Below are 26,843 nucleotides of genomic sequence, written 5' to 3'. Positions count from 1 at the left end.
AGACCAAAAGAACCAAACTGACGTTCACAGATCTTTTCACATAATAGATGCAGAATATACACTCTTTTTAAAAATTTTATTTATTTATTTGAAAGCCACAATCACAGAGAGGCAGAGGCAGGGAGAGGGAGAGAGAGGGAGAGAGAGGGAGAGAGAGGGAGAGAGAGGGAGAGAGAGGGAGAGAGAGGGAGAGAGAGAGAGAGGGAGAGAGAGAGAGAGAGGTCTTCCATCTGCTGGTTCACTCCCAAAGATCTGCAATGGCTGGAGCTGAGGTGATCCATACCAAGGAGCCAGGAGCTTCTTCTGGTGCTTCCACCAGGGCTCCCACGTAGGTGCTGGGGCCCAAGGACCCTGGCCATTTTTCACTGCTTTTCCAGGCCATATCAGAGAGTTGGATTGGAAATGGAGCTTATGGGACTCGAACTGACACTCATATGGGATGCCGGCATGGTAGGCGGCAGCCTTATCTGCTATGCCACAGCACTGGCCCGAGAATATACATACTTATCATCATCACATGGAATATTATCCAACAGATAATATGTCAAGCCATTAAACAAGACTAAAAAATATCAATAAAGTAGAACACCAGTGCATATTTTCCAACCACAAAGGAATAAAATTACAAATCAATGAAAAGAGGAATTTTGGCAACTGTACTAATACATGGAAATTAAACACTTTTTGAATGACAAATGGAAAAAGAAAGAAGTCAAAAGGGAAATTAAAAACTCTCTTGAAACATAAATGAGAACACAACATACTACAACAACCTATGGAACACAGAAAAAGAAATACTAAGAGGAAAGCTTATAGTGATACGTGCCTACATCAAAAATGTTTAAAAATTTTTACAACATAATGATGTAACTGAGGAAACTGGAAAAGCAAGACAAAAACCACATCCATAATAAGAAATAAATAAGGAAATAAACAACGGAGACCAGAGTAAAAGAAAGGAAAATGGAAAATCAAAGATCAGGGTTTCAGAGAAACAAAAAGGGTTTTGTTTTGTTTAGAAACTAGTTATATCTGATATCCTACATCATACTCAGCGGGGGAAAAACTAAAATTGTTTTATCTAAGAAAAGCTTTAGATAAAGATTAGATACAATTCCAGACAGAGAGAGAGAAACTCAAATAATAAAACCAGATAAAAAGGAAATATGCAACTGATACCACATTAAAAGGACCACTAGGGATTAATATTAAAAACTATATGCAACAAATTGGAAAATTCAAAAGAAATTAATCGATTTATGCACACATATAATCAAAACTGAACCACAACCGTGAGGAAATAGAAAACCCAGACAGTCTGATAATATGTAATGGGATTAAATCAGTAATACAAAAGTTTCCCAAGGAAGAAAAACCCAGGGTGGATCGCTTCATTACTGAATTTTCCTAAACATTTGAAGAACTAATGCCAATTCTTAAACTATTACTAATTATTGAAAGGGTGGAAACCCTGCCAAACTTTCAACTAGCGTTACCCTAATACTAACACCAGACAAGCACACGGTGGAAAAGTAAACTACAGCCCAATATCCTGGATGAGCATAGAGGAAAAAATTCTCAACAAAATGTCAGCAAATCCAATCTAATAGCTCATAAAAAAGATTATACATGGGGCAGGCATTGCGGTACAGCAGGTTAACCATTGCTTGGGATGCCTGCAACTCCGATTTAGTGACAGTTTGAGTTCCAACTGCCCCAGTTCTGATGCAGTTCTTGGCTAATGCACCTGGGAAACAGCAGATGATAGCCCAAGAACTTCAGTTCCTGTCACTTACGTGGAAAAACTGGGTGGTTCCTGGCTTCAGCTTCACCTAGTCCAGGCTATTGTGCCCATTTGGGGAGCGAAATAGCAGATGGAAGATCTCTCTCTGTCTCTGTGTGTCTCTCTTTCTCCCTCCCTCCCTCTCTCTGTCAGTCCATCTCAAATAAATAAATAAATCTTAAAAACGATTTTACACTATGATCAATTGAGATCTATCCCAAGCACACAGGGTGGCTCAACATACACACATTAATACCCAAAATACATCACATCAAGAAATATATACAAATCAATTCAGAATGGATCAGACTTTAACGTAAGAGTCCAAACTCTGAAACTGGTAGAAGAAAAATATCAGACGAATACTTTAAGATACTAACCTGGGCAAAGATTTTTTGATATTATTCCAAAGGCACAGGAAACAAAAGCAAAAATTGACTTACAGGATTACATTAAACTAAAATGCTTCTGCATAACAAGTGAAACAATCAACAGAGTGAAGAGCAAGTCAATTTAATGGAAGAGAATATTTGGAAACTACTCAAATAACAAGGGATTAATACCTAGAATATATAATGATCTCGAAGAACTCAACAGCAGGAAAATCAAATGATCTTACTTTAAAAATAGGCAAATCACCCAAACATTACTTTAAGGAGGATACACAAAGAAATGACAGATTCCTGAATTGATATATATTACATATACATATATTGATTACACTGATTTGATCATTACACACTGTATATACATATTGAAATATCATACCCTACCCCAGAAATATGTACTGTTTCTATGTGTGTATTACAAATAAAAGTATAAAAATAAGCATAAAACAATGACAAGCTTAGCAAACTTGCCTTAATCTCTCGATACTCTGAATTAAAGCTGCTTTTAAATTTCCCCTAAAAACACAAAAGTACATGTAGTTCTGCTGTGAGAGTGTGATAAAAACCCAAATTGGTGCTTAAACACTGGGCCTTACAGACTTTGAAACCTAAACACTTGAAGAAATAGTAGGAGTTCACTTTAGAGAATACCAGACATGAGTACTATGAAGGATCTGTCCTGATAATTGACAAGACATTCTTCCTATGTTCTGTACCACGTCTTTGGAGGATTTACGAGTGATAGAGGAGACCACTGCAGTGTATCTGCTCCGTGGCATGGACAGGTTTGCTACTGTTGCCAGAGGCACTACTGCTATGCCATCTGATCTACGACTTCCCACATCCTTTTGATCAATGTTTATAGCATAACAATTAAGAGCACAGAAGTCAGGTAGGCCTGGTTCAGACTATAAATGTGTCATTTATTATTTGGATGATGCTCCTTGTCTTTTAAAGCTTCAATTTCTGTATCTGTAACACAAGGACATAGTAATTAATATACCATCCTTGTGGGGTTATTGAGAAAGGGCTTAGAAAGGAAGAAGCCCTGAGGGATCCCAGACTGCAAACAGAAAGAGAAGGCAAGTTGTTCAATCAGCTATCGGCTGCTCTCAACCAGCATAGGCACTAGACTTGAGGATCAAGTTCTCTGCACTTGATTGTGGCAACCAATACCAAGTGGAACACAGGGCATTTGTGCCAAGTATTGTAGAATCTGAAAAGTTTGCTATTTTTTAAAACCAAAACCAGTTTGGAGTTTTTGTTATGTAGCAGTATATTCCATAAAACAGGGATTTTTTTTTTTTGGTGCTCCTGCAACAACAACAAAAAATCTATGGTAGATGGTATTGGCACTGGGAACAGGCAGAATCTGGAACAGTGGGGAAAAGTGCTCTTTGAGACTACAGAAAGGTGAATGCTTGCAAAACATGCTGGAGAAATGAACAGCATTGTCAAATTCTGTAACTTGGAACATAGTCCATAATCCTGAGGAACTTTTGGCCCTGGCTAAGGGGGTTCTCAGGCCACATGTTGAATGCACTAGTTGGCTTCTTTTATTTGTATATAAGGTAGTGCAAGAGAGAGGAGGCACTACAAAAGGAACTGTTCCATTCTGAAGAAAAGTCTGGAGAAACCCGAGTGGCCTGTGACTGCAGCCCCATCTGGTAAAAGATTCTCACAGAAACGACCACAAGGAAAAGATCAAAGTCAGTAAAACACGAGTTACAGAGCCCTGATGGGTGTGACCATGACTCCTTGTTAATGTTTCCAGAAGACTTAGCACTTCATGATTTCTCTTGGCAAAACAATTCTTTTGCTACATTTTATTCCATCTGCTTATGCATGCATTGATGTGCTTTACACAAAAATATATACATTTTAATAATTAGGAGAAAAGTGCACAGTATTTTATTGCCAGTCACAAGTTTTGAAGAGGGGCCAGTGCTCTGGTGAAGTGGGTTAAGCTATGCCTGCAGTGCCAGCAGCCCATATAGATGCCCTTTCGAGACCTGGCTGTTCCACTTCTGATCCAGTTGCCTGCTAATGAGCCTGGGAAAGCAGTGGAGGATGCATGAGAGATCAGAAGAAGGTCCTGGTTCCTGGATTCGCCTGGCCCAGCCCTGGCCATTGCGGCCATTTGGGGAATGAATCGGGGGATGGAAGATCTCTCTGTCTTTCTGCCTTTCAAATAAATATATTAATATTTTTAAAAAAGTTATGAAGAACTTGATTTGAAAATGTTTGCTTACTGGGTACATCATCTCTTACAGGTATTCTAAAATATACAGAATAACCCTCCATTCCCCTCCACAGATGCTGAACATTCTCAACCCCAAAATTTAAAGTCCCAAATGCCCCAAAACCTGAAGCTTTTGGAGCCCCACCAGTCTGAGGGATCAATGTAAATAAACTTTGTTTCACGCACAAAATTGTTTAAAATATTGTATTAAATTACCCACAGGCTTTGTGTGTAAGGCATCTATGACACATACATGAATTTTTAGACTTGGAGCCCATCTCCAAGATGTCTCACTATGTCCATGAAAGTAGAGCAATGTGTTTCTTTTCTTTTTTTTTCCAAAGTGATCAGAGACTCATGTCTGTGTGGTTTTTGTTTGTTTGTTTGTTTGTTTGTTTTTACAGGCAGAGTGGACAGTGAGAGAGAAAGAGAGAGACAGAGAGAAAGGTCTTCCTTTTGCCGTTGGTTCACCCTCCAATGGCCACCGCGGCCGGCGTGCTGAGGCCGGTGCATCGCACTGATCCGAAGCCAGGAGCCAGGTGCTTTTTTTCTGGTCTCCCATGCGGGTGCAGGGCCCAAGCACTTGGGCCATCCTCCACTGCACTCCCGGGCCATAGCAGAGAGCTGGACTGGAAGAGGGGCAACCGGGACAGAATCCGGCACCCCGACTGGGACTAGAACCCGGTGTGCCGGTGCCGCAAGGTGGAGGATTAGCCTATTCAGCCACAGCGCCGGCCGCAATGTGCTTCTTAACAGTGGTGATAAATTCCAAGAACTTCATTGTTGGATGAATGTGTACTTATACAAATTAAGACAGTCAGACATCATCACTAGCTTATATAATCTGAAGGGACCACTGTCACATACGTGGTCTGCCATTGACAAAATTATTAGGTGGCACATGACTTTGCTCCAAACTCTGAAAAAATTCAATCTGTGTCAAGATTATTCTTATCTACAAAATTCAATAAGAAAATATCCCCTAAGTAAATCATCTAAAATAGAAAACATTTATCTTAATGTATATCAACTACAATATCTACAAATATGAAATAGTCACAAATAAATGTCTAATAATGTTGAAATGGTTATTAATATATCTGTAGAGTGAAATATTAGATATTAAAGATAATGCTTTTATAAGTTGTTAGTGGTGAAATATTAAAACATATCCAAATAAAAGGAATTTTTCAGCTATCAATATAGAAAGATTTCTGCTGTACAGTATTTAATACTAGGATTTGTCGCTCCCCCTCTTCGTGGAGGAACAACACAGAACCCTGCGTTGTTCTTTTGTCTGCTCGGCCCTCCCCGGGTTTGCTGCTGGTTCTTCCCGGGTTGGCTACCGACCCTTCCACCTCCGTGGAAGGGCGGTTTCCCCTAGCCACTTTCCCCACTTCCGCGGGGGAGCGGCACACTGCCGGCCGGCTCTCTCGGGGGCTGCACAGGTGTTCCTCTTAGATGTTCCTGGTGCATGTTGTCTCTCTCCTCCTTTATAGTCCTCTTCCACCAATCCCAACTCTGCTACCCACACGCCGAGTATGCTGCTCTCCTCCAATCAGGAGCAGGTCCTACAGTTTATTGGTTGAACTGGAGGCAGCTGTGTAGAAGCTGTTTCCTCCTCTCCCAGCGCCATATTGTGGGAGAGCAGATGCATAGAATAAGTCTTAATTCCAGTAACTTAGTCTAGTCTGAGTTGCTCCCCACAGGATTAAAGATTTTTTTCTACTAAATTTTTAAAAAGTGAAGAGAAGGAGATAATTAAAAAATATTGACTGATTAATTCATAGCCAATGGACTTTATATTTTCTCTGAGCCTTCCATTATTTTTTGAATTTCACTATGCTATACTCCTTTAAAAAAAAAAAAAAGATTTACTTAATTATTCATTTGAAAAGCTGAGAGGGAGAGAGAATTCTTTCATCCACTGGTCAATTCCCCAAATGCCCACAACAGCAGAGGCTGGGCCAAGTCAAAACCAGGAGCTAGAAACTCCATCTGGTCTCTCACATAGATGGCAGGAACCAGAGTAGTTGGACCATCACTTGCTGCCTCTAGGGGGGTATTAGTAGGGGGCCAGATCCAAAGTGTTTGGGCTGGGATTTGAATTGGCACTCCCATATGTGCTGCCCATGTTGCAAGTGACAGTTTAACTTGCTGCACCATAACACAGGCCACATATGCTATATTTATTTTGTCCTTGTAAATGTATTCAGGATGAGAGAGGAGCAATATATTTAAAATTATAATGGTTTTATTATTATTAAGAAGTTATTTTATTTACATTGCAAACATACAAATCTCTACTTAGCAGTACTTTAAATGTCCCTTTATTAAAAGAATTTTCCAAAAAATCAAACAAAAAATATTCTTATTTTACAAGACCACTTTTTCTGATGCAATAGTTTAATATAGCATTAACTTAGGACCAAAGGAAAAGAACAAATAATAATATTTTAAGACAGAGGAAAAAAAAAGTATGGAAGAGAAAGACATCTAGGTATCACAGTTTTGACTTTGTAACTTAATAAAGATTGATCAAATAATTCACCTTCTAAACAGCATTTCAATCAAGGTTGAGTTGTCTCAGCTCATTGCTTCCTTTCAGTTCAGCCTCAATTCCTCTAGGAAAGATAGTAAAATCTAGACATCTACCTGTCAAATGACGGCTTCTCTCCACAGTCAAAGGCATCCTGGAGCTCCTTGACAAGATTAGCCTGGCCTGGCAGCCGGAAGAGACCCTCTTCTTTCAGCCCCCTTTGTCGGATGAAGTCCACGCACTGCTCCACCAGCATTGGGGCCAGGTGGTTCCCGTATCTCTTCTCATAGCGGACAGTGTCTTCCAGTTTCTGTCCAAAGATACCTGGAAAAATAAAGGATTAATGTACACTTGAGAAATTTCTCTCTTCTCCCTTTGCTATTTTCTTTTGAAACTCAATGTAAAGGAAAAACAAAGACCGGAATGCTAGCAAACATTGGATATTTCACATTATCATACAACTAAATTAATTCATATTATTCAATTCAACAAATTGGAAAGGGTAGCCTTATGCTTGTGTTAAGTTCAATCAAAATAGAAATACTGTGATATATACTTTGAAATAAGAAGCACTGTAAAAAAAAATGTGATTTCAGTTTGCAGCTTTTATTTTGTTTCTTCTGGGAAAGAAATTGCATTCAAAAGCTTAAACATGGTAATATTCTGCAGTTAACAGACAAACTACATTTTTTAGTCTTATCTTTATGTCCAATTTACATTTAGTTTAAATTAGGTTCATTTCTCTTTTCCTCTTTTGTTTTTAATTGAGTTGTGATGCCATGACTGAAATTAAGGTGAAAAAGACTAGGAACGAAATCTTGAATTTGTTTCCACATAAAATGCTCCAGATAGTGTTTGTTCTTTAAAACCTTACATTATCCACCTGTTTGAGAGAGAGGGACTAAAGCAGTACACACTGAATGTGCAGAGGCGGGGTCCTGGTGGCTGGCTCTCGTAGGGATGGTATTAGATCACGTACCCTGTCTAGCATCACTGACACACAGAGAAAAGCAGGTCAACTCCAAGTCTGTGTTAGCAATGATTTAAAAATACCTACAAGCCACACATGCTTGGTGTATTCACTAGGCCTGAACAACCCCACACTTCTACCTGTGGGATCCCACTGACTAAGAGACAATACTTTTAAAATATACTGAGATCAGGTGGTAGCTTAACAGGCAAGATCAACCTATGAGAAAAGGTGGGGAAAGAGCCAGAATAAATGTGACTCCAGTGTTTCCAGATGGAATGAATAACCAAATGACTCTAATCGTCTAATGAGTTTCGCAAAAGGAGAAGGAAAATGAGAGCCGTGTGTTGAAATGATGTACAACTCCAGCATGTTTGGGGGATTACTTTCCAGCCACTAGGTTAAGGATTTGATAATAATAACAGATGCTTTGCCTCCCCATTGGTAAAATAATTTGTTCCCAGATTCAGTAGTGCAAAGCCATCACATTCCAAGCAATAATGACTTTCTACTAAAGAGAATATTCTTAGCCCACATAGAAGCACTAACACCAAACAAAGCTATTCTACATCTGGTAATCAGATCCAATACTAAAGGGATTCATAGATTCCTTTAGGAAATAAGGTTGTGTGACTTAATATCAATATTGAAGTACATATAAAGGAGAATTAGAAAATGGCATTTTCTAAGGGCAATAGACATTAGAGTAGACAACAGGTCTATTTAGCTTAGTTTGTAAACTTTAGAACAAGCTGTTCCTTGATAACAATATGTCAAATATTATTCACTATTTCAACAGTCACATTCATAATTTCTCTTGACATCTCCATTGTAGAAGCTGGAAAGTCAAATAATTTTCACACTTTCCTTGCAGTGGGGTTGTTCTAGAGCAAAGCCTTGACCAAGACATCTTCCTGAGATTTTAGGAAGGCTTGCTTTTCCTCTTGAGAGGAAAGACAGGCGGCAGCGTCATGGCATACTGGGTAAAGCAGCTGCCGGCAGCACCTGTATCCCATATGGATGCTGGTTGAGTCCCAGCTGCTCCACTTCCAATCCAGCTCCCTGCTAATGCATATGGGAAAGCACTGGAAGATGGTCCAAGTGCTTGGGCCCCTGCAGGCACATGGGAGACCTGGGTGAAGATTCTGGCTCCAGGGAGTGAACAAGTGGATGGAAGATATCCTCTCTCTCTCTCTCTCTCTCTCTCTCTCTCCCTCTCCCTCCACTCTGCTTTACAAATAAATTAAAATGAAAATAAAGAAAATAAAGGAAAGACAGCTGACACTGCCAGTCACTTCCTTTTCCTGCCTTGAACTTGGATATGATACTGGACTTTGTAACATTTTCTGACCATTAGAAAACAAAACTAAGGGAAACTCTTAAAGATTAACAGGGATGTTGGAAATGAAATCATTGAATCACTGACCTAAAACCAGTAGCATTTTCCTCCAGCTAGGTATTTGTAAAGATATTTTTATTTAAAATTTAGTTGAAAGAGAAAGACAGCAAGAGTGAGAGAGAGAAAGAGATGTCTCCTATCCTCTGGTTCACTCCCCAAATGCCCACAACTACTGGGGCTGGGCCAGGCCAAACTCAGGAGTACAGAACCCAAAATGAGTCTCCCACATGGGTAGCAGGAACCGAGGTACTGAAACTATTACCTGTGCCTCCCAGGATACACATTAGTAGTAGGCAGGAATTGAAAGTGGACCTGGGGCTCAAACCCAGACACTATGATATGAGTTACGGCTGTCCTAAGTGACATCTAAACTGCTATGCCAAACATCTGCACCCAGATAGCTTTAAAAAATTATTTATTTGGATGTCATAGTTACAGAGAGAGAGGGAGGGTGAGAGAGAGAGAGAGCCAGCAAGCAAGCATATGGGATGCTGGTATTGCAGGCGGCGACATTACCTGCTATACCTCAATGCCAGCCCCCAGAGAGGTTTTTTTTAATGCAAGAAAAAATAAGCCCCTGTGTTTTCAATCCACTGTTAGATGGGCTTTCTGTTACTTGCAGAAAAACAAAATTCTAATCCATTCAGCGGTGATAATAATTCTGAAACTATTCTAGTGTTTTAACAACAAGGCCCACAAATTGGTTATGAATGGAGAATACTGATTTTTTTTCTGTGTATTTCTTTGAAAACAAATGTGGTGCTTATTTGCTTGCAATGATTGCACTGCATTCTGCTAAAACTAAGGAAAAAGACTTTCAAAGACACGGATCATTCAGAAGAATACATTGGTATTGGGAAATATAATCCCAGGTAGCTAGGATATTTTTACTATGGATAGATAAATATAGTACATTATGGCTCTCTTCAAATCCAGCAGAAGATCAACTAAAGACGTTCCAATTCAGCTTCTGTGTGTGCTATGAATAACAGCCAAACTTCTAAGGGTTAGTTTTATACTATAAGGAATAACAAACATTCCTTTTTTTAAACTCCCAGGATTTCTTTCTGTGGCCAACAACTGAGGGAGGTGATAAAGGAACAGGAAGCTTTGCTTTAGGTGTGTGCTTTGGTTTCCTTTTTAGGTCCTTGTGCATGCAGGGATACCTCATAATAAAATAAGAATTTACTCAGGAAGTATAGAAAGAAACTTAAATCCTTTATGTATGTATTATGTACTATGTCCCTGATGCGTATTCTCTGACCATCGGAAGAATCATAGAAACTGGTGACTATTCTATTTATATAGGAGGAAACTGGAGCCCAGGGGGATGAAGTGGCTTTTCCAAGGTTAGTCACACAGCATCATGTGGCAGGATGGCAGTCCATATTCAGATTTACTCATCTCTAAAACCCTCTCTGTTTGCTGAATATTGGTTCTTTTTTTTTTTATTTAGGCACGAATATCGTTAGTTCTCATTTTCCAGTCATGCAAAATATTTGGAAATTCCCAAATGGGGTAAAATAGTGCACCTGTCTTGTGCTTTAAACAGTGACAATAGCATAGATAGATAGATAGATTCCAGGCATGTTCCAAACATTTTACCTGCATTTCTCTCCTTTTTTTAAAAAAGATGTATTTATTTATTTATTTGAAAGGCAGAATTGCAGAGAGGCAAAGACAGAGAGAAGAGAGGCAGAGAGAGAGATAGAAAGGTCTTCCATCTGCTGGTTCACTACCCAAGTGGCTGAAACAGCCGGCACTGGGCTGATCCAAAGCCAGGATTTCTTTCCGGGTTCCCCACACGGGTGCAGGGGCCCAAGGACTTGGGCCATCCTTTATTGCTTTCCCAGGCCACAGCAAAGAGCTGGATCAGAAGTGGAGCAGACTGCACTTGAACAGGCACCCATATGGGATGCCAGGCACTGTGGGTGGAGGCTTTACCTGCTATGCCACAGCGCTGGCCCCTGCATTTCAATTCCCTTAAAAACTCACAGGACAGGGCAGGTGTTTAGCCTAGCAGTTAATTAAGATGCCCATGTTCCAATAAAGAGTACTTGGGGTTGATACCCAGCTCTGCCTCCTAACTCCAGGTTCCTGTTAATGAGACTCCAGGAGGCAGCAGTATGGCTCAAGCAATTGGGCTCCTGCCATGCTTATGGAGAACTGGATTCTGTTCATGGCTCCCAGCTTCAGCTCCCATCCAGCCCAGGCCATTCCAGGCATCTGAAGACTGACCAGTGAACAAGAGCACTCTGTCTCTCTGCCTCTCAAACAACCAATTTTTTTAAAATTTAAAAAAGAAAAAAATTTAAAACTCACGGGACACTGAGAGGTGTGGGCCCCACCACTACTTCCATTTTATGGATGCAGAATTTAATGCACAAAAAAGTCAAGTAAGTTGCCAAATGTCACACAGTTTGCAAATAGTGCAACCAAGATTTCTTCTGAGTGGTGGGATTTCAGAGCCCCTCTGTATCCATTGCCCCTGCTTGCTGTGTGCACAAAATCGCTGCCTCTTAACTAGATCTCTGACTCCAATTGCTCCCGGCACACTAGGGCAGGGGTCACCTATGCTGAGAAAATATTCATTAGGGAGAAGGTCAGAACACAAAGCAGAGGGAAAACTCTGGACACTTCAGTGAGCGTGCTGCTTAAGGAAGTGATTTCCTTTATAAAAAGCTGATACCTGCTAGCAATACAATATACAAGAAAGTAAAAGCATGTGGACCATTTGCACATATGATTTAAAAAAAAAAAACAGTGGGAAATGACAGCATTTTGCTGTAGAACTGGTTTTGTACACAGTTAGTAAAGGTACTTCAAAAGGTTGGAGGAAAATGGAATTAAAAAATAAGTTTATTTGGTGCCAAAGACCTTGAAATCCATGGTCCGTTTTTCCATGAACTGGCTGAAGATCCCTTTGTATACATGAATTTCAAAAATGTTGGCACCAAAGTAAACTTACCTGTGTTCTGTGACCCACAAGAGGTCGGATGGAAGTGCCTTCAGAGATGCGTGCCCTGTATTCTGCAGTACTAGAAACAGGCAGTGCCAAACACCCCGGCTCCCAGGGTGGGTGGGGCAGGGGAAGGTGTGGCTTAACCTCCTGCATAGGAATGTTCTTTGTGGGGAAAATCATTGATCAGGAGAAAGTTAAATTGAAAAAATAATGAACTACCTTATTTCAAACTTTGCTTGAGAGAGTAGTGAAACTTTACATTTTAAAATTAACAAAAATGTACAAAGCTCAGGTGCTTGCTCCCAGCTCAGGGGATGGACACACTGGTCAGTGGATTATTATCAATGAGCATATTCCCTATGCTGCAGGTCAGGCAGTTCACCTAAGGCCACACTCATGCCCAGGCAGGCTTCCCGCTTCTTGACAGAGCTGTCCGTGGGGCTTCTGGCCGATGATGGCATGTCAGGCTTACTTCCCTTGGGAGACAATGATGGTGTCACAAAGCATCAGAAAGGACCTGACTTTTCTCTGGCCTGAGATGGTAAATCACACAGGTGAATTTATTATGCCTGTCCGAGGCTGTTCCAACTGGTGTGAGCGAGGGAGAAATGTAGACACCTTTCTTTACGGGTGATTTATTGGCCCAACTGTAGAGGAAGCCTGTCCAGTTAGTGAGTGTGATCAAATAAATGGGAAGGGTCTTTAAAAAGTTCCTGGGAAAGCACATTATGAAAGGCATGGACTTCAAAATTATTTTGCACCAATATAAAATTATCTTTTTTTTCCATGAACTTGACTTTTTTAAAACTTATTTTCAGATTATTTGAAAAGCAGTGAGAGACAGAGACAGAGATCTTCCATCTACTGGTTCACTCCTCAGCTGCTTGCAACAGCCAGGTCAGGAGCAGGTGAAAGCCAGGATCCTGGAACCCAATCCACGTTTCCCATGTGGGTGGTAGGGACTCAAATACTTCAATCCTAATCTGCTGCCCTCCAGGATGCACATAGACAGGAAGCTAGAATTGGAAGTGGAGAAAGCACTGGTACCAGACACACCAATATGGGATGCGGGCCTCCCAAGGAACATCTTAAACTGCCAGGCCAATGGCCTGCCCCTCCATGAACTTCTAAAAGTACCCATGAATATTCAAATTCCAACCTTCCTAACTGAAAAGAAAGAAATACAAAGCCAAACCTTCTGGGACTCCATGTGCTCTGTAATCACTTAGCCTCTTTGCACCTGCATACCCAGTTAAGGATAACTGATTCTCTTTACCCACTGTACTAACCTATTGCAATTTGACTTTACCTGACATTCTGCTTAAATGGCTTTTTCTAGTTACCAACAAATTGCCGATGGTCAAATTTATTTTTTGTCTTATGGTTCCTTCCCTGTGAAATGATCAGTCTCATTCTTCTCCCTGGTGCTTCCAGGTTACAAGAATCTTACCTTTCAGCATGACCTCTTTTTTGACTAGCCTACCTAGTGCATCCTTTTGTGAGTTTGATGGCCATGTGAGTTCTGTCCTCAACCCAATTTTCACTTTATTTTATACAGGTCCTCTGCTGAATTCCATCTAATCTCAATGCATATCAATTACTCCCAGATTTACATCTCTATATAGTCTACTGTTCTAATCTCTCACATTGGACTTCTCAGGGTTCACTGGATCCCTCAACATGGATATTTCAAAACCTTCTCAAACTTAAAATATGTAAAACTTGTCAAGTCACATTACCTGTAAAACTGCTCTACTAGCTATAGTCCTGATTGTGGTTATAAAGTGGGTAGCCCCTACACAAGGCATGATGAAGGGCACAATAGACACCACAAGGATGTTTTATATCACCTTCTCTTAGTCTCTCTCTCTCTCTCTCTCCTTCTCTCTTTCACTCTGCAATGACTTACATTCCTCAGAAGGAAGATATCACTTTAATGCTACATTCCCAAATCACTGATGAGGTCAGATCATGCCATTCTTGGGCTTAAATCTTCCAATGAAGCCCACTGGCCTGTCTCTGCAGCCAAATTCCTATTGATAAAATGAAGCACTCATAATCTCATCTCTAACTCTTATCAAGCATCCAATCAACAAACGTTTAGGTAGCATGTGTTGTGTGCCACACACTGTGCCATATCCACTCTTGTTTCTCACTACCAACATGTTGTCAAACCATACTAAACTATTTGTTGTTTCCTAAATATGATGTGACTTATGTCTTCCTGCTCCTTTTAGAAGGGAGGTCTTGCTTTCAACAATTAGCCTAGAACAATTTTACCCCGTGAGATTTAGCTCACATCATCTCTGGTTAAGTCTTCACTGAAATTGTCTCAACTTCCTCCACACCCATCCCCAAGAGTTGATATATTTCTTCTTTGATTCCTTAACACATTCATATAGATACCTGTGTACACTGAACTAGTTCCTTTTACAATTATTATAATTGTAATTTTACATTTATTATGATTACAAATAATATTGGAAGCCAGCTACATACTATCAATCTATTCTATAAGCTTCAGAAAAGTATTGGTAAATTTTTCAAGGTTCCACAGACACACTGCATGAATTGGGACTGACCCCACCGCTAAAGGAATCTGAAGTCCATACAGGTTGAATGAACCCCTTATCTGAAATTCTTGGAAGCAAAAATATTTATTTTGGATTTTTTTTCAGATTTTGGAATATTTGCTTATATGATAATGAAATATCTTGGGGTTGCAATACAAGTCTAAACAAGAAACTTATTTGCATTTCATATACGTGTTTTACATGTCTTCTGAAGGTAATCTTACACAGTGTTGATAACTGTGCATGAAACAAAGTTTCATGCTGTGGAATTTTCTGCTAGAAAATCATGTTGGAACCCCAAAATTCTGGATTTTGGAGCATTTTGGATTTGAGATTTACAGATTAGGGATGCTGCATTTGCACTTCATCCAACCACAGGAAAGTCTCTCTAAATAGTGGAACTTAATATAAAGATCCCTGAGGCATGACTGCTTCATAAACATCTGTGGAATAAACGCATACATGAAAACAAGCTACTTTACCTCCCTAAGTATAGAAAAAGGACGAAGAATTTCAGTGCAAGTGATCTTCATCAATATTTCTCAGGTTGGGACATTACTTTTTACAAAACCCTAAAACCACACTTCGGTGATGAAAAGTCAGAAGCTAAAAATGTTCTTATTTTTGCCCAACTTCTCTATTGGCTATTATTCAGAGCTTCCTGTCTCTGCCTATTTATAGATCATAGGCTCAGCTGTTGAGGGAATTTGCTTTACTTTTTTTTTTTTTCTGACTTAAACTCTGTTAAGTAGGATAAATTCTATCACCAGGATTGTAATAATTTAAATTAGCAATGAACACTCACCCACGTTAAATGGGGTAGGTGAAAATAACAGGCATCCATGTTAGTACAGAACTAAGACAGGAAGCCAGGCAAAGCTTCCTCCAGCCTGTCACCAGCTTGCTAAGTGGCTAGATCTACTCAGACTCCATAATAACAAGTGACTGCTTGGTAGAACCTTGACTCTTCATTGTCACAATGGGGAAGAGGAGACAAAACTAAAGGACTGAAAAACTAAGAAAGTGTTGCTAGGTAAGCATAGTTACCAAGTGTCCCTGGCCTTATTCTAGCAGGGCAGCTATACATACCATTGCATCCAGGTTCTGCATTGTACATCTTCTAAACAGCTCCTTTTCTCACTGACATTCACAGACAATGTGCAATGGCTCTTTCTTTTACAAACAGGAGCCATATTCAGAGGTGCCACGTGTACAAAATAGCAGACTTGGAAACAAACACAAGCGTCCAGGATTCTAAAATTCTTCTTTGTTCACTATGTTATTTCAATTCAGATATGTGTTTTCACTCTTTATAGTAAATATATTTTATCTTATTTGTGTTTTACCACCTGACACTTTATCTTTTCCTGTTAATGTGATATTGATACATAGAGAACACATTCAGTATAGTTCACAGATACAATTCTAAGAATATAATGATACTCCCCCCCCCCTTTTTCTTTCCTTCCTTTCTCTTCTTCTTTTGTTTATTTTTGAAAAACTTTCCAATTTATGTTAAAGACAGACATGTGTTTTCATGGGAATCTGACTACTCACAGGCTCACACAGGAGAAAAACTGATGTCATGTCATGAGTTTGGGTGACTCCTGTTTTTCCAGAAGAACCCATGGTCAACCTTGGATTCATCAGCACTCGTACTTTCTACAGAACTCGGGTGGTGCTTATAACAGAGTAGGTAATTACTTAGCTATGTTTCTTTGTCCCCGAGCAGTTTGAATTCACAGATTTGAGACAACCTGTTTTGCATGTCTTTTCATACCATCCCTAACATAACATGCCCCAGCATCCCTTGGCAGAGGTCCCATATAATTTTGATACATAAGTCAATCAGTGACTCACTTATAAGCAGTCTAACATTATGTAGATTTGGAAGTAGCATTCTTCTGGACAAACTGATTTCCATGAATACAACATAAACAAAATAAACCACCACTACGAAAACATTCTATTGCAATTCCTTATTGCCAAGCTCTAGCAGGAAAAGAAAGATAGTAATATTAGATTTTACCAGTTTGCAATCAGCATGGAATCTCTGATTGAACAGACCTAGTGCCATTTTTCACTTTGGGAGAAGATGTACATACACTCCCCCTACCCTCATGTGTATGTGTGTGTGTTATGTATGTGTATGGTATATACCATCGACATGTAGAAAGCTCTTTAAAGTAGCTGTGAGGATATGGCAACCAAGTCTATAGTAGCGCACATGACACATAAGAGACAAAAATGGTGAACCAAAAAAGCTTAATGAAGAACGGAAAGACAACAGTGCCTGGAGGAGAAAGCTGATGTGTGGCCCACCCAGGGAGGAGAGAGCTCCACCTTCACCGCAGAGGGAAAGCCAGCACAAACAGAGAGGGGGTGTAGGACACTGTTTCAGGAGAAACAGTGGGATGGCCTGCAAAACGCCGGGGTGTGCACAGGAAGGTGCAGTTGACCGTGGCTGGAAGGACTTGATGATGATGCCAAGCAGGACATGCTCCTGTGACCCACAGGCACATGGCTGGACAGGACTATGCTAGAAATGGAGACTGGACAGCACTTCACAAGACAGCCAGTGTGGCGAAGACAGTGTGAAGAATGTGGGGGAATGGGCGGAGAGAGGATGGATGCTGTCTTGAGTAGTCACGAGTTAGGTGAAAGCAAGAGGCACCCAGGAAGCAACAAGGCACAAAGAACTGGGGTGACAGAAAAGGAGCTGGAGGTATATAAAGAAGAAGCAACAGTGCACGGCCACTAGGTGTAGCAAAAGCCAAAGGAGAACTGGTGACTGATTGCCTGGAAAGGGGCAACTTAGGACAAATCAACAAGAAGCCAGAGTTTAAAATTTTACTTTGCTATCGGGTTATCACTTTGCTGTCGGGGTAGCACAGCAATCAAGCAGCCCAGCCTGTTTTGGGGAGACCACAGTGTCCAAGACCCGAAGTGTGAGGCACTTCGGTAATTACAGCATCGGCGGTGCTCCCGATGTGGGCCTCATGCAGACGAAGAGAAATTGGGATTTTAAAATCCACAGGGTAAAAGGAATGCTAGAATCTTATCTCACCAGAACATGACAGCTAACCACAAACCCCAGCTTCCCGCCCCATGGATACGTCTTAGTGCTCAGATTTTTAAAACCGCTGGACAAACATCTTCAGTGCTCTTAATTCGGACTCCCGCAAGGAAAGAGAGAGAAGAGGAGGGCAGCAGAGGACCAACCGAAGCGGTCTGAGGGAGGAGGCCTCGGGGGAGGCGGCTCCTGGCTTGCAGTGAGCGCTCACAAACCCTCCCTTCTCCTAAGGGGCTCTCCAAGGCCCCTGGAAACTCAGCGATTCTCCTCTGCTGTCGGTCTGCCCTTGACAACGGGGAAAAATGTGCTTTAACAGAGACTCAGGAAAAGCGGCCACGTCCGCATCTTTTGCTTCCCCTCGCTCGCCCCGGCTCCCTACGCTCTCCTCGCCGCTGAGGCTGACCTGCCGCAGGTCCCCTTCTCCCAACACTAGCGCCCAGATTTCGCAGAGCACAAAGGAGCGCACGCTCTCTGAGAGGCGCCCTGGGGCTCAGAAGCCAGGCTGGGGAGGGAAGTTCATTCTCTGCAGCGCCAAAGCTGCCGCAGGGCCCTGGCCTCCCGCGGTGCAGAGCCCTGGGGCCACACTGAGCCTTTGCTAGGTGCTCCCAGGCTGGGACGAGCCCGCAGACTCCGCAAAGGACCCTTCCCGCGGCGGCACGCCTCGCACGCCTCCTCTCCTTTCCGCTTCCGACAGCACGCAGGACCCGCTTGGTGAAGAAATGTTTCATCTCTCACTCCCTAGGGAGAGGACGCCGCTTTAAAACCAGCCGGCAGCAGCTGTCGCCGGTCCCTGGGAGCGGTCCTCACCGCACTGCCGTCCCCCCTGGGCGGGAAGCGGACCCAGGAGCAGCAGCCTGATCCAGGATTCCTGCAGACCAGCTGTGCAGGAGGGGAGGCCCCGGGGACAGGCCTGTCCTCCATCCTCATCAGTTTCTCTATCAATCATGCAATCGACAAACTCCTGATAGAGAGCTAAAACCTAAGGGACACGCATCTCTTTATCACCCTCCTGGATGAGGCAGGAATTTTAGCACCCGGATTCTTTGCTAATAAAGCACACGGTGATCGGTGATCGTGCCCAGATGTTAACTATTCACAAGGAAAGCCTGAAGGAGCCAGGGTTTCAACAAGAAATGTTCCTATTATATTTCTTTGTATTTGTTTAAATTTTGTTTTCTTCCCCGGTTTTTTTTTTTGTTGTTGTTGTTGTTTAGTCAGAAGGGATCGTAAATTAATAGGTGGCAGATCAAAGAGAAAAGGGAATGACTCTAAGATGTCATGCAACTCAGCTCCTGGCTACATTATCAGCTTACTGGGTGGGACATTACCGTTAATCACCTAGTTCCTATTCAATGTAATATGTCGATACATTTCATTTTACCTGTGCTGCGCCCTGTATGTCCCCCCAAAACAAACCAATCCAGAAATGTCTCGGGTTCTTTTCCTGATCATAAATTGCCTATTTTTCCTCCCCCAGTTCCTAATGGTACATGTGTTTGGCCTCCCCCAATGCCACCTTGTAAATACATCTGGAGAGTCACCCTGATTCTGATATGAATCAATACAGTTGAAAGCCTCCTGCAAAGGGGTCACCACAGATCATTTTGCATATTTTCTCAGCAGTGAAGGTGAGGCAAGCTCAGGCAGCCAGATGGAAAGGCGAAGAGATGGGAACACAAAACAGGGATTTGCCGGGGATCTAACTCCAGAGGTCACCCCACGGTTGCTTGTTTTGGGTTTGGGAAGGGCCCAAGACAGCCTCGGCCGCTCCGGCCTCTCCGGCCCCTCCTCTGTGGACAGAGGGTCAGCCCAGCTGGCTTAGTCTCCCATCACTCAAGGTGATCCCTATAGGACCACTGTTCCTTAAGCCCCACCTACCCAGCCTGTTCACACGCAGTGAGAAACAGATCAATACAGACCTTGAAAAATTAGTACAGGCAAGCAAAGACACATACGAATTGCTCTTTTGCAGTTCTAAGCTCTAGGTTTCCAAACTTGCATTTTATCTGAACAGAAACTGACCTTAAAGCATCAGCGAGAATACATACACACAAGAATAAATGCAGATATAAAGGACATCAACACAGCATTTACCTACCTTTCCGAAAACTAAAACACCGTTTGATTCTTCTGTATGTAGTTTTAGGGATGAAAGGAGTTGACGCTAAGGCACCTGAGGGGCGTGCCCCAGAATTTCTATCTTCAGGCATCATACAAGCCCCAAGTTCTGAGCCAGCTTCACGCTTCCTTAAAACCTGCCTCTGTGCAAAGCCCCACGGCCACTCCTTCTCATGCTTGCTTATTAGTTAAGTTTGAAGTGCTGATTTCTATAACTCGAAGGTTTTCATCATCCAGGTGCAGGTTTAGGGGTAAGTTACTACTTCTTATTACTTTTTTTTTTTTCCAAAAAAAACGCAATTTCCTTATCGTGTGCCCACTCCAGGGAGATTTTAAGGTATTTTACTTTAAGTTTCTGCAGAATGTCACAGGAAAAGTACTGCAGCAAGCAAGCTACACTTCCCATTCAAGCAGCAGGCAATGGCTTTAGCACTGCTATTATTATTATTGTCAAGTACTATCTTCCCAGCTGGCCTGAGATTCCTTTGGGAAGGTCAGCAAACAGCCCCGCAACAAGGGGAAAGCCGTCCAACAACAGAAAGGCCCCTGAGGAATACTTCAGGACTGTCCTTGCTGGCTTCTTTCATCTGAGCAAAAGGGGAGGAAAGTAATGGCCCCTTCCCCAGAAAGCCTCTCTCTGTGCCTGACGGATTCCTCTCAAAGGACTCCCCCGTGCCTTTTACAGCACCCCTCGTCCTTTGATGCTCCCTGCAGGCTCCTGCCTTTTCCCTTCTGTCTTCAAACTCCCGAGGGAATCACCGTGTCAGAGGAGTCCGGTGCCCATTCCGGGAGGCTCCTTGGATCCGCGGGGGAGGTGGCGCTGCGGGGAGCTTCTCTCCCCTTTTCTCAATGAGAGCCGGGCGCGAGCTGGCAGGGCTGCAGCTGTCTCGTCACCATGGCTGTGGCTGCGGCTGCCTCCAGTGCCCGCCGGTCACATGCAGCAGGTGCAGTCACAACAATATGAGGGGAGGGGGGAATGCCACGCTGCAGTGCGAACCCCTTTCTTCTTTTTGACTTTTCTTTGACCTTCTGGCTCCTGTGTGTGCAGCACCTTTACAGCTGGCTGGCACAGCCCCTCTAGAAGTCACACAGCCCCAAACCACCTCTGAGGGGGTCCGTTTTTGCCCCCCTCCTCATACCTGCATTTATTATCTTCCTGTACATGGCTTGCATTTTTGGAAACTCTTTACAATTGAATCTACTTTTGAATGTTGATTTCATGTGTATGGCATTAAAACATATGTACACATGTTTGTTCTAAATGGATATGTATACCTGTTTGTGAGCATAACAGAGAAAACTATTTTAAATCCGGTAGCAGAGTCTGCAGGTAAAACAAATCCACTCGTGTATGTGTGTGCGTGTGTGCGTGTGTGTGTGTGTGTGTTTGTGTGTATTTTCTATAGATTCAGATTTCCCCAATCGTGGTTAGTAAAGCGATTCTGTTTTCAACATTCTCTCATGCTCTTGCATGCTCCCTCTCGACACCCCTTCCTCCAGCTCCCATGCCCGCTGCCCTCCTGAGACCTGCTCACTGAACAACTTACTCCCTGGGTTAATCATTCATCCACCTGGCTGTTCCATGAACAGACTTGGAATGCTAGTGTTTTAACCCCAACTGACCCCCACAGCCTGTACCTTCCTTCCCAGCCATTCACTGGAGCTTTACAGAACTATTAGGAGTGATAAAAAGGTATTCTCATTAAAAACATCTGTCCCCTGACTCACATGCCCAGATAGGTAATATTCTGCCATTGAAAGGACCATTATCAGTTATTTCTGCCCCATGGTCCAAATGCCTTTTCTGCCTTCTGTCTCAAAGCATGCTGCTAGGAAAATAAAGGACCACAGTGACAGCTAACTCAGCACCGCCAAGACAGGGCATGCTGCCCTGGGAAGGACTTCAGCCAACTGAAACCTTCACCCAACACAGCATGGGTATGGAGGGATCACTGGCAGCACAGGATTTTTGGAGCTGGCAATGAAAAGTAATTTTGTCCAATTTTCGTCTTTCACAAGGGAGAAAAGAGAAGCACACGGAAGCAAAAGCACATATCCAGGATCACACAGCTGCTCTGGTTGTGAGGCAAGACCACAGTGCCTTGGAATTAACCCTTGTCTGCCCACAGGTCCCTTAGTCATGATAACCTTATTCACAAGGAGGATTTGCACTGCCTTGCTGGGTCTCTGAGGAGGCAGAAAGATGCAGGAGGGGTCTGATTTTGTTGGGGGCTCAAGTGAGGCTCAGCACTCAGATCTAATGAATGATTCATGAATTCTCACTCTCCTGGAACCCAACTAGGCACTTCTACAATACTGACTCACAGACAATGGAAAAGAAACAAAGAGAGGTGGAGAAGAGAAGAAAAACTTCTCCAAGAGCAGCTAAATCAGTGTTTCAACCTTCTAATTTTTGGGCTTCAGTTTACAGCAGAAACCCATGACTCCAGGTTAGCAATGATAACTCAGAATTGACTGTTTGGGGGTGGCACTGAGCATTTAGCACTCAGTTGAGGTACCTAGACTCAATACCAAATTGGTCCGTGAGTTAAAAGGAAGTCTGTGTTTCATACTTCTATTGGCTCCTTTCTGCCATCTGAATATTTGTTTTTAAATTTTGATTGACAATTATATATACATGTTAGGAGTGAATATCTGTTATAACTTGGCTTTATTTAATAAAAGAAAAGGCCTATAACTACACAGGCCTACATTTTATGATTTTCACTAAACAGTTTTAACTTCCTAAGAGATGCAATTTTCAGCAGCCTCCTCCAGCATTTCCTATAATGTAATCGTATCTCCATTATTGTAATGGCAAAGAGGAAATGTTTTGCATATAATACGACCTACTCAAAGATAAACTTAAGTGATTTATGAAAAACATTAAGTTACTAAAAACATAAGATATGAAACTGCCACAGTGAAGTAATAGACACATTTAAAATTTAAATTGAATATTGTAATGGATAAATCATGGTGATGTGTGGTAACCTTCTCTTCCAAATGCCACTGATCCCATCTAATCATTGTTATCAATGAGCACTGGGGAAGGAGGTTGGAAGCCAAGAAATCATTGTTTAGGATTAAGGTGTCCACAAATAATATAGAAAAGGAAATGTGCCCTCTCATGAGAGTAAATTATGCCAGTTCAGATATTTTTAACAGCTTTATTGAGATATAATTCACATACCATAAAATTCACTCACTTAAAGCATGAGTCAATGAGTTTTAGTATATTCACAGATACCGACAACCATCACCAGTCAATTCCTGAAACACTATACCTTTTGGCTACACCTGTAGCTCTTCATCCCAGACCTAAGTAACCAGTTATATACTTTCTGCCTTTACAGATTTCCCTGTTGAATGGAATTAGATAATATTTGGTCTTTTGTGACTGGCTTCTTTCACTAACCACAATGCTTTCAAGGTTCATTCATCTTGTGGCAAGAATCAGTATTTCATTTCTTTTTCATGGCTGAATAAGAACCCATCCTATGGATATATAGTCACGTGTTGCTTAGTGATGGAGAGATGATCATCAGTCAATTTTATCATTGTATGACCATCAGAATATGCCTGAGCAACTAAGATGGCGATGACATCACTAGGGACCACTCTCATATACACGTCCATACTTGACCTAAGTGTCGTTAAGCCAATACTGAACCTCATTTTACTTATCCATTTTTTTTTTTAATTTGAAAGGCAGAGTTAGACAGTGAGAGAGAGAAACAGAGAGAAAGGTCTTCCTTTTCCGTTGGTTCACCCCCCAAATAGCTGCTACGGCTGGCAGGCCTGTGCCAATCCAAAGCCAGGAGCTAGGTGACTCCTCCTGGTCTCCCATGTGGGTGTAGGGCCCAAGCACTTGGGCCATTCTCCACTAGCTTCCCGGGCCACAGCAGAGAGCTGGACTGGAAGAGGAGCAACTGGGACTAGAACCCGGCGCCCATATGGGATGCCAGCGCTGCAGGTGGAGGATTAACCAAGTGAGCCACAGCACCAGCCCCATGCTTTCACTTTTTATTGCATTCTTGATGTTGTCAATTCAGATATTTTTGAGGGATACACCAAGTGATATAATTCTAATTATCATACTTTCAAAACTCCTGATTTTCATGTGCTGAAGAACATGCCATCAATTAGACATGGGATTGTAATTGTGGGGTTTTTACTACCACAGTAAAAGTAGTAGATCACCCTACTGTTTTTTAAAGCACGAGGAAGACATGGGTTTCTTCCCAGTTCTGCTACTCACCCACCCTGGGTCGTAATTACATAATACATAAAAGGCAGGGTTGAATTGAATACTGGTTTTAAAGTATTCTGCACAAATAGAAAATTTTTTCAATGAAATATTAATATTAAATATAATCTTAATATATAAGAAAATTAAAAGGGTTTTTAGTCATACAAATTAATTGCTTAAAAAATTTTTGACATTTCTTTACATTTCAATAAATTAGCATAGAATTAATTAACATTAACATGAACACTGGAAACCCAAGATTATGAGTGACAGTCCCAAACTCATATTAGTGTCAACATTCAGTTTGGTTCCGTGTTCTGTATTGATTTTAGAACCTTCTGATATCCAGAGGAATCACAAAGGATCTCTTGTAAATTAAATGAAAACTTGAAAGGCTTGTCTTGCATTCTCATCACAATCTCTAATTAAGGAGAGCAGAGAAAATTTATTCTTGAGAGCATTGTTTTTATTATGAATACTCTAGGCTAAAATACATCTTAGTTAGTTTGAATCAAATATTTGTAAAACTCCTGAAGTACGTCCCAAAACACAGAGTCTATAAACTAATCCAGGACCACAGCCTTGATATGCAGCTCTCGCTCAGGCCCCCGCGAGTTATTTCTCAGAATTCGGGGCTGATGGGACTGTCTGGGGCCACTTATTTGGAAACGCTCACTGGATCTCCTTTGTAAGAGGAGAAAACAGAGAACGCGGGACACGATGGAAAAATCCCTCAACACAGCCACGTGCTTCTGCAGGCATTAAGGATTCTTGTGATTTCATGCAGCCCCAGCAATCTTGTGACAGAGGGGGAAGCAGGTTGTTAGAAGCAACAGGAACTTGGACAAGACACAACCCCGGGGTCCCCCCCAATCCTTGGCCCTGGAGGGTACCTGTCAGTTTGGCCTACTTAAATACATGTCTCTTGCTTCTATCACGAGAAATCCTCACCCGGGCCTCTGGGGTAGGGATTTCAGCCTGCAGGTCTTTTCAAATGTTTCCCACATTCATGTGCCACCATAGGTATGATAGGGTGGTCACACATGATGTCATTCAAGCTAGGGCACAGTGAGAGTGAACGGTAGAGCTATTAACACTCTGCCCAGGAGGCCAGGTGTAAACCAGACTGCTTCCAGGCCAGCCAGGAGCCAAGGTCACTCTGGTTAGGACACCCCCTCTCCCAACAGAAGGTACTGCTGCAAAGCAGGTGATTTGTGGATAGTTATTATTAAACTAGTAAAATATTCAACATGTTGCCAATGAATCTTTACTATTTTAAATATAATATTTTTAACTTTTTAAACTAAGCATTGAAAGATTATTTTAAAATGTAGAATGATCAATAAGTCTAAGCAGAGGAAAAACATTGACTTTCTGAATTCTGGATGCTGACAACACACAAAAGAGAATATAATATAAATATGTGGGTACAGCAGGTTATGACACTGCTTACAATGCTGGCATCCCATATTGGATTGCCAGTTTGTGTCTTGGTTGTTCTACTTCCAATCCAGCTTCCTGATAATGTAGTACCCAGAAAGGCAGAAGATGATGACCCAAGTACTTGGGCCCTTGCCACCCACGTGAGAGACCGGGATGGAGTTCCTGGCTTCTGGCTTTGGCCTGGCCCTAGCTTGGCTATTGGGGCTATTCGGGGAGTGAGCCAGTGGAGAGAAGTTATCTTTCTCTCTGTCTCTCAAATAAATTTTAAAAAATATATAAATATAGGAATTCTGATTCCCTTAATAAATATGAGTTTTATTTAAAAAAACTTTATTTATTTATTTGAAAGGCAGAGATACAGAGAGAGAGGAGAGAGAGAGACAGGTCTTTCATCTCTTGGTTCACTTCTCAGATGGCTGCAATGGCTGGGGCTGGGCTCGGCTGAAGCAAGGAGCCAGGAGCTTCTTACAGGTCTCCCCTGGGGGTACAGGGACCCAAGCACTTGGGCCATCTTCTGATGCTTTCCCAGGCACATTAGCAGGGAGCTGGATCAGAAGTGGAGCAGCTGGAACTGGAACCAGGGCCCATATGGATCCTGGCACCACAGTTGGTGGTTTTGCCCTCTATACACCACAACATTAGCCCCATGAATTTGATTTAATACATGCTTTACATTCTTGGAAGTACATGTTGTTTGTACATAAATATTTTTGTATCTTCTTTTTTGATTCCATTTACTGTACATTTTTTTCTTCGAATGATTTTTCTGTTTCCATCATTTCATTTTATATTGCTTGATAGACTAAGAACATATCTTTATCTTTCCTTCCTCATTGTAGTTCTGTGCATAGCACATTTGAGCTTATTTTATATATGCTGTATTCTCAACATTACATTAAGATTAAAAAAACTTATTACTACCAAATTTACAAACACCTGCTCCAAACTTTATTTTTTTTAATAGCAATAATCATCAGATTCTTATCCCAACTTCTGCCATTCCACAGAGCAGTTAGGGGCTGGGATTACTTCCAAATCTAATAGCCCCCAATATTTGTTTCATATCTAGGATGCTTCTGTAACTGCTCATTGTTGTTAAA

The 26,843-nt window shown here is 41.8% G+C and overlaps 1 protein-coding gene across 15 annotated transcripts in view; it reads right to left on the bottom strand.

Annotated features, from left to right (window-relative positions):
• ARHGAP24 (Rho GTPase activating protein 24) overlaps positions 1 to 26,843 on the bottom strand; it is a 518,143-nt gene that overhangs the window by 52,029 nt on the left and 439,271 nt on the right. For 14 of the 15 annotated variants that reach the window (XM_070047901.1, XM_070047906.1, XM_070047908.1 and 11 more), the window contains one exon: positions 7,070 to 7,277. In XM_070047901.1, the coding sequence (XP_069904002.1) occupies positions 7,070 to 7,277 (208 nt within the window). Of the gene's footprint in view, positions 1 to 7,069; positions 7,278 to 20,028; positions 26,805 to 26,843 lie in introns of those variants that run through there. The other variant, XM_051819597.2, reaches the window with a different exon arrangement.

This window comes from Oryctolagus cuniculus, chromosome 8, assembly GCF_964237555.1.
Source record: "Oryctolagus cuniculus chromosome 8, mOryCun1.1, whole genome shotgun sequence".
Lineage (NCBI taxonomy): Eukaryota > Metazoa > Chordata > Mammalia > Lagomorpha > Leporidae > Oryctolagus > Oryctolagus cuniculus.
This window is presented reverse-complemented; position numbering and strand designations above follow the sequence as displayed.